This window comes from Anoplophora glabripennis, unplaced genomic scaffold, assembly GCF_000390285.2.
Source record: "Anoplophora glabripennis isolate ALB-LARVAE unplaced genomic scaffold, Agla_2.0 scaffold11, whole genome shotgun sequence".
Lineage (NCBI taxonomy): Eukaryota > Metazoa > Arthropoda > Insecta > Coleoptera > Cerambycidae > Anoplophora > Anoplophora glabripennis.
Window position 1 is genome coordinate 1565829 of NW_019416496.1, and position 8331 is coordinate 1574159.

At 34.4% G+C, this 8331-nt stretch overlaps 3 protein-coding genes across 3 annotated transcripts in view; 1 reads left to right on the forward strand and 2 right to left on the reverse strand.

Annotated features, from left to right (window-relative positions):
• LOC108907897 (LHFPL tetraspan subfamily member 3 protein) overlaps window positions 1-4315 on the forward strand; it is a 29039-nt gene extending 24724 nt beyond the window's left edge. Inside the window, exons 2-3 of the mRNA XM_018711738.2 lie at window positions 738-983; window positions 3799-4315. Coding sequence (XP_018567254.1) covers window positions 738-983; window positions 3799-3998 — 446 coding nt within the window. The 3' untranslated portion in view covers window positions 3999-4315. The remainder of the gene's footprint in view (window positions 1-737; window positions 984-3798) is intronic.
• Window positions 4316-6072: 1757 nt separating this feature from the next.
• On the reverse strand, window positions 6073-7187 carry LOC108907720 (uncharacterized oxidoreductase YjmC-like). Its single transcript, XM_018711520.2, has 5 exons — window positions 7081-7187; window positions 6934-7029; window positions 6695-6881; window positions 6377-6537; window positions 6073-6270 (listed from the first exon to the last, which is right to left on the reverse strand). The coding sequence occupies exons 1-5, from the start codon at window positions 7177-7179 to the stop codon at window positions 6073-6075; spliced, it is 741 nt and encodes a 246-aa protein (XP_018567036.1). The 5' UTR covers window positions 7180-7187.
• A 142-nt stretch (window positions 7188-7329) lies between these two features.
• Window positions 7330-8050, reverse strand: LOC108907728 (uncharacterized oxidoreductase YjmC-like). The gene is made up of 3 exons (XM_018711528.1): window positions 7969-8050; window positions 7744-7908; window positions 7330-7526 (listed from the first exon to the last, which is right to left on the reverse strand). Exons 1-3 carry the CDS (start codon window positions 8048-8050, stop codon window positions 7330-7332), a joined length of 444 nt encoding a protein of 147 aa, XP_018567044.1.
• Between the last annotated feature and the right edge of the window lie 281 nt (window positions 8051-8331).

Sequence of the window (8331 nt, forward strand, 5' to 3'; positions counted from 1 at the left end):
GAGTACATTATTTTTAGAAAATAAAATTGTACATTAGAAATAGGAGCCCGAATGGTAAAAAACCTAACCTTAAAAAAATAGAACTTAAAATGTAATAGGGATGTAGCATTACTATAGTAGGATCGTATTCGATGTGAGTAGAGCAAAAAATTGTCGGTCTTTTATCAAAGGAAAATCGTGTCATCATTTTTAGGAGGCGTAAGATAAATCATTTCAAATTTAAAATGAAATTCAATGTAAAATCTGAAATACCGCTGCATACGCACTGTGTTCTGGTAGTAGCTGTAGTCGCCCAGGTGCATCGAGTGTACGAAGTGGTCGGTTATACGTCGAATACTAACCTGGCGAGCTTGATCGTAAAACAGAAAGCGCCTCCAAAAAACAAGTAAACAACAGTGGCGCGTACAGAGGTAAAATGTAGTACATATGTGGAAATTAAAAAACAAATTGAATCTATAATAAATTACATTTAAAATAAATAGTTTATGAGAATAAAGGAATTTTTGTAGGAACAAGGGTGCCAGACGTGAACTGATCCCTTCGTCCCTTCATAATGTATAAAGAAATTATTCAATTTCCAAAACCCTTAAAAGCGTATGGCACTGGATCCCTTGACAGGCAATTTATTACTTTGCATCGAATATGATCCTACTATAATTAAGACTTACCCTGTGATACATCTAATAATTTTTTGTACATTTTGCGTTTTCCTTTCACGTTTTTTTTGTCTGTTTCAGCTGTCTGCATGATAGGCGGCTGCGCAGTCTTCCCTGCGGGCTGGTCGGACAACAGCGTGCGCAGGGTGTGCGGTTCCGCAGCGGATAAGTACGCTCTCGGCACCTGCGGTATCCGCTGGGCTTACCTTTTGGCTGCCATAGGGTGTCTGGACGCCGTCATCCTGTCCACCCTCGCCTTCATTCTAGCCACCAGGCACGTGAGGCTGCAGCCAGATCCCCATTACGCTGCGGCTAGTCTCTTTAAAGGTAAGGAATGTCACTAATAACAAAATACACTGACTGGGTCAAGTATGACAAAAATATATATAGTTTTTCTTCAATATTTTTTGACATATTAGGTCCAAATATGTGTCAAAAAATATTGAGGAAAAATGTTTTTTTTTATCTTGGACCCATTGTATGTTTGTTTTTATTAACGTTTGCACTAATAGTCCAGGGAGCCAAGGGTTTCCCCACCGAATTCTTTCGGATAGAACCGATTAACGTGAAACTTAGACTGTAAATAGAAAATAGCTCAAGAAACAAAAGTTATGTAGTGCTGACGAGTGCTTTTGCCTAGGGGGTAAAAAATAAAATATTGAAAATAACCCCAGAAATCGATAAAGCAATCAATTTTAAGCAAAAAGTGTCTTATGAACATTTTTCGTTATTGTGATTGAAAATGTACATTTTTTTTATTAAAAAAAGACGTTTTTCAGTAGTTTTTCTCGAATAACGCGGAAAATAGACATTATATGAAAAGAAAACATCACGAAGAAAATGAAGCTTATAGAAAAAGAAAAATATTGAGATTTTTTCATTTATGTAGGTGCAATAGGTGCTGAGATACGGCTGGTCGAATATAATTTCATGTCCGCCAGAAAAAAGCATTTAACGTGAAGTAATAAAAAAAATATATATTTTTCAAGAAAAATGCACATAACATTTTTTAAAGTACTTTAAAAAATCTTTAAAATGAACTTAACTTTGAGTCATTAGTATAAAAATTAGTTATGATCATAATAAATAAGAATAAAACTGTTAATTCGCTTTTTCGGAAAAAAAAATCGGTACAATAACTGATGAAACTGATTTAAAATTAAAGTTAATCCTTCTACAATTCACATTTTTTTATGTGCTAACAATACAGTACTTTCGAAAAGTAACGAATGAATTCATTATTTTTTAAATTGAGAAGTTTTCGAAAAAATCCCCTGGCACGTCGATTTTGTTTTTAAAAAAGACACTTTGACATACGACCCATATTTGTGACGTCATCGTTGTTCGAGATATGACGTCATCGACAATTTTTTTTTAATTTATCCTATTTGTACTATCAAATTATTTCATACTGTTAAAAACTATTTTTTTTTTAATATTTTGTCATTAGGGGTTGTTTTTTAAGGGTTGAAATATTGTAATAAATTATTTATAATACCATAAACTATTTAAAAGATTTCTATCTATAATATTATGTGCTATAAAAATATTTTAAGGTCAAAGAAACTATTAATTTTACATTTTTATCATTAAGGGTGATTTTTAAGGGTTGAAACTTTATAAAAATAACGTAAATTATAACTCACAATGTAAAATTATATTTATTCTATATATTAAGATATGATTTTAGTTTATATAACACCTATTTTTATATTTATTCAGGTTTTTAGCATAAGGAGTGGTTTTCATCCCCTAAAAATAAGAAGCGGATATCAAGCATATATAACTTTTCATCTACAGGGTAAAATAAGCTTAATTCCAAATTTTCATAAAAATCAGATCTATCCGAAAGTATTCGGAGGTTTTACCCAATTTTTCTCTTCGGTCCCTGGACTATAAGGCAAGTTGGATTAGATCGGCCTATTTTGACAATTAAACCTACCATTCAGTATGGTCCATTCGTTCCACTCTGTATATTGCATTAATACTTACAGAACACCATGTACAGAGTGTTCCGCTTAACTTTTCCACCGACTAATCTCGGTTAGTTTTGCAGATATAAAAATAAAAGTTGTAGTGTTTTTATGAAGTTTCTGCTTGTGGTAACAAAAAAACAATTCAAACTTAAATGTCGATGCAACAGATACAATTTATTATATTTTTAATGGAACACCCTGTATATTATTACATTTTTTAGATGTAAAATTTTATTCTATGCTATAGGACAATATCGTTTTATTTTTTCAATGTATTTCACTTCTTTCACAACACTCAGTACACGAATTTCTTTGGCAAGACTGAATATGTTTTGTTTTTTGCTTCACTCTTCTATGGTAAATAAATTTTCGAACGCGTATGAAGTCAAACGTTAAAAGGATCAGTATGCATAAATTGTCTATCCTTAACCTTTTCAAAATACCACCCATGGAATTATTAGCATGAGATTTCTTGTTTATTATCGCCTTTGTTTGACATATGTGTAGGCTGCGGCCTTTTCACATCCTCTCCTATTAATGTTAATGGCTCTGAAGAATGTCAAAAGTGTTGAAGCAGATGGTTGAGACACTAGAAAGACAAAATAAACAGATACATTTCTACCACCTGAATTGAGTAAGATCGTTTTAACTTTTTCTTTTTGGATAATTTGTTTCCAATGATTTCTATAAAATTTTGCACGCATGTTATCATTTTTTGGTATTCAACCATGTTTTGTTTACATAATTTCCGTTGGTGCAAGAAGCCGATGGTCCTTTATTTTCTGGCCACTTCTAAAATGTCATAGTATTCTAATTGGAGATGTAGCAATTCTAAAAAAAAACATTTTTGCTGAAATCTCGCTGCCCTAAAAAAATACTAACCTAAAAAGGTCGAAATCTGACCTTTAAATGATCTTGGAATAAAAAAAAAACTCCAACTACTCTCCTAATGTAAAATTTATCGCTCTTTCAGAATCCGGGGTCAGAAATTATATTACCATCAAAAAATTTAAATTGACCTTCAACTAACCTTGAATATGAGCTAACTTCATAAAACTGACACTGGATTCGGATTCAGTGACCCTTACGATGTATGGGCGATGTAATCAAAATAAACTACTCTGATTTCACGTGGAAAACACTAAAAAACCCTCTTTGTTCTCCAGGTGAAATGAACAGCGCCTTCGTGGGCGATTCGGCCAGCGTGGCAGGATCGAGAAAGTCCATGAGCATCCACCCAGTCCTGCTGATGCATCCGGGACAGGACGACACGTACTCCCAGTTCTCCCAAAGGACGGTACCGAGATCCACCCATTCCAGCCATTACTCCCATCCCCACTCGCTTCATCGGAATTTTCAACTATGAACGTTAGCCTGAGGATGACCGTACGAAACGGGCACTTCAACTGCGACTTGATAGTGGAGTAGTGTGGGGTATTGCTGTATTAGGTCTGGTTGCGGACTACTGATTATTTTTTTTATTTATGTATAATACTCGTAGTTACTTATTAAGGTTTATTTTTGTAAAAAAATTACAAGTGTCATTGATTGTGGATAACGGATATGCTGCTTTATTTGAGAGTTACTGTGGTGATGATTAAAGAAAGCAGGTATACTGTTTTTAACGCTGAATTGTAAATAATGTATGTGAAACTATTTTTTAATAAAATAATTATTTATAAATATTGTCTTAAGAGCATCATTCTCACAAAGGAGTATTTCCTAAAAACGGAAAATATTTATGGTAATTGTACAGGCTGGTCCATTTTCGATGGGAATTCAGGGTATTTCAGAAACTACTAAAGATATGATAAATCTGACACCACGTTCTCGAGCTCGATTTTCATGGCAAACTCGACAGTCAGATCGGAAAGCTACCTTCATTTGTTTCTGAGTTACAGGACGTTTCTCGTTATTGTGACACTTTTTAACATGTCTGTATCTCAGCTGTTAAATAGGTTAGAGTTAAAGTGAAAACGGCTCAAGACTAATTCTAATAATGTTAGATTTTTAGTAGATCTTAAGATTTCGAAGTTATGAGTTGACCCATATTTAAATTCCATTTTTAAATGGAAATCGTAACTGACCATGGCCTAAAAAAATAAAATTTCACTTTTCAGCAATATATCACACGCTATAGTTATTTTTACAAACACGGGAGATACGGGGTGTTTTATATATAAATTAATATTTTTTTCCTTTTCCATATGACCGGCCATGAAAATACAGATAAAACTATAATTCTTACTTTTACAAAAGTCATATCTATTGTAAAAATATGACATTTATTTTAAATGCACACCATATACTCGTGTGATAATATTTTTACGAAATTTTACGAGATAGGTGGATAGGAACAAACGGACCGATCAGATGGCCAGCTAGGTTATCTGATTTGAGTCCGTTGGACTTTTTCCTTTGGGGTTTTCTAAAAGACATTATATTTAAAATTCCTTTTCAATACCTGTACATTTAATGAATGATACCCGAAGCGTTGCCAGAAGATGCGTGGAATGTGTGACAGTTGAGGAACGACAATTTGAACATTTAGCTATCATTTTTGAAAGTTTTTATTGATGTTGGTACTTACTATTGGTTAATTTACGTTCAATATTGCAACTTCAGTTGAATTGGAATAAAAATTTGAAAACTCTGTCTTTTCTTATCTGTAATATATATTTTAAATAAACGTCATATTTTTACAACAGATATGAGTTTTGTAAAAGTAAGAATTATAGTTTTGTATGTATTTTCATAGCCAGCCATATTAAAATGTAAAAAAGGATCGAATTTATATATAAAACACCCCGTATCTTCTGTGTTTGGAAAAATAACTATAGCATGTGGCATATTGCTGAAAAGCAAAAAAAAAATCTCCATTTTTTTAGGTCATAACCAGCTACGATTTCCATTTTAAAAATTATAACTTTGGGTCATAACTCCGGCATCTTAAGACCTACTAAAAATCTAATACCGGCATTAAATTCTACGCCAAAGAATTAGTCTTGAGCAGTTTTCACTTTAACTCTAACTTATTTAACAGCTGAGATACAGACATGAATAATCTGAAAACGCATTAGTATCATCTTTGTCGTTGATATTGCGGTTGTATGATACAGAAATGGGTACAGATCTATTTTTATTTTGGCTTGCACCAAAAGTGTTTGGTGTTTAATGTTATTTCCGTACGTATTATTGATAGTATACAAACCAGATTAAACATCCCAATTTCCAATCAAGATTCTTGCATTTGTTCCTCATATACTACCACCTAAATTAATATACGTAACTCTATAAAATTATAGACCATTAGGCAAGCCAATAAATACATTTATTAGTTTTAGTTACATGACAGAAACGGTTTTGTTTTATCCACCAAACGAAGCAAGAAATACGGGATTATGTATCAGTTTCAAGATTACTGTTTTCAACTCAAAAAACTAACTCTTCTTTTTATTTTGCCGGACTTGCGCAAGAGAAACGGATATTTCCAAGAAAGGGACACAAAGCTTTCTGGAGAGGGTTTCCAGGACTTCCAGTTGATCTCTAGAATAACGTATACCTCCTTCGGAGTCTACCTTTTTCATGTGCATCCGTTCTCTGTCTCCAGGTACCAGGATCGATTTCGTACACTCAGCCTATTAGGATAACATAAGATTCTTGATATAAAACGCTATTTGCTCTCGCCTTGGTAACTAGATCTATAGATACTATAATAAAGCAAAATATCAAATGGTTTATTACCGATTCCATGTCTCTGAGTTGATTCAAGAGTTTCGACAGTCGCGTGGCGAAATTTGGGACGAACTTTTCGGGGTTTATCGCTATAAAGCCGTGACCTAGGTTCAGCGGTTCGCATTTGCATTTTCCTAAAGTGTTTGGAATCTTTGATCCATAATTGGAATCTAGCAAAAAATATGTTAGAACAAAGCCAACTTAGAAACGATTCTGTTTGTTTTATTATAAGAATTAAGGACGTCGTCCCCACAGAGGAGTATTTTCAGCAAATGTAAAAGAAACGAACTTACTAGACTTATATCTGAAGTTAAAACATAACGGTACCTGCCAAAACCCCGCTTAAAACTTCAACGAGCAAAGCCAAACCGAAGCCCTTGTGGCTCTGTTCTGCCCCCAAGGGACACAACTTTTTGAAAATCATAGCTTTGTCAGGATCCTGTTCTACCTCTCCTTTCTTGTTTAAAGCCCATCCTTTAGGGAGATCGGCTCTTTTGTCTGCATATTTTTTTATCTGAAGAACAAACTACGTTATTTACGCACGCTATTTTCTTTTGTGACATAACCTTGGCAAAAGTTACTGCTGTGGTGGACATATCCACTACCAAGAAGTCGCAGTGTGCAGGTGCGGCTATAGATAAAGGATTTGCTCCCAGTGCTACCTGTCAAAATAGTTTCTGTTTAAATTTCTCTTAAAAGAATGTTCAAATTACTTCTAAGCCACCTGGAGGCACCAGTTGAGGAACTCCGTTGCTGAAACTCAAACCGATGTACCCTTTCTTCACGGCTTGCATGGTGTACAGAGATGCCATGCCGTAGTGGTTGGATCCTATATAGGAAACTGGTCACATTAAATTGGAAAATCGTATTTCAAAGTTCTCTATCAACAACTCGGCGGTAAGTGCACGGTTGTAGATAAAGTATTGTACATAATACTCGTGGTAAGTGAGTTTAATATGTTATTACTTAACTCTAGCTGCTACCATGCCAATTCCGGAGCCTAGGGCTTTTTCCATGGCTATGTCCATACAGAATTTTCCAGTAATTGGTCCCAGACCGTTGTTGCCGTTTACCACGGCCACCGAGGTGAATTCGTCTTCAACCGTTGGAGTAGCTTTTGGATCGCAGTTGCGACACTCGATTTCATCAATGTACTGTTCTACAAACAAAAGAGTTCATTACTACGTGTTGTAAAGTGTGTAAGTAACCACGAGATGTGACAAATACATATTTGTTGTGGTAAAATATGCCAAAAAATCATCATGAAGTTGGAATTGGGTATGTCAAAGGAAAGATGATTTGGAACCTTACAATTTCTTGTTCACTTTGGTGATGCTAAAGAGCAGACAAAATAAATTTCAATATTTAAACTTTACCAAGCCTGGAAACTCCCTCGCTGAACATCCCCCTGTAATCTGCCTGAATGATGGCTTCTGCGAGGGTCTCCGCATTCGATTCCGTGACCCCAGAGCTGGAAAAACAGTCAGCTACGAATCTTTTAATGTCATTTAAGGCAATCGGGGGGTACATGGATGTATAGTCTGTAAAATTGAACTTGTTATCCAGAATAACCCTTAACATACATAGTTTTTATTACTTACCGCACTCGCAATATTGTCGACTTACAATGTTTTGGGCTATCCTGGTCGTTTGGGACACGAAATTGTAAAGTATGTGCAGCATTTTTATAGATTGGAATATCACTATAACAATTTTGAAGATATACGCAGGGTTTATGACAGTAGTTATGTCATTTTGACAAGTATTACAATTCTAACAAAGCATAACAATTTTAATAATTTGTCATTTTTTGGTCGTTTCAAGAAACTGAAAGGCGACAACTCTTTCGGCACCTTGGTTCGGCTTAGAACCGAGTGATTTCTTGCATCGGTAAACAATATTTAATTCGTAATCTAAAGAAAAAAATCGGTTCAAAAAAATGTAAAAAAGAATTTTTTTTTCAT

Bases quoted from the DNA above. Each gene is read 5' to 3' on its own strand.
- LOC108907728 (XM_018711528.1), bottom strand. From the start codon at position 8,050: ATGCTGCACATACTTTACAATTTCGTGTCCCAAACGACCAGGATAGCC. The intron at 7,909-7,968 runs GTAAGTAATAAA...TCAATTTTACAG, and splicing joins TCGACAATATTGCGAGTGCG to ACTATACATCCATGTACCCC. The intron at 7,527-7,743 runs GTAAAGTTTAAA...TTTTGTTTGTAG, and splicing joins CGAGGGAGTTTCCAGGCTTG to AACAGTACATTGATGAAATC.
- LOC108907720 (XM_018711520.2), bottom strand. From the start codon at position 7,179: ATGGCATCTCTGTACACCATGCAAGCCGTGAAGAAAGGGTACATCGGT. The intron at 7,030-7,080 runs GTAATTTGAACA...CTATTTTGACAG, and splicing joins TGCCTCCAGGTGGCTTAGAA to GTAGCACTGGGAGCAAATCC. The intron at 6,538-6,694 runs GTACCGTTATGT...ATTTTTTGCTAG, and splicing joins TTTAAGCGGGGTTTTGGCAG to ATTCCAATTATGGATCAAAG.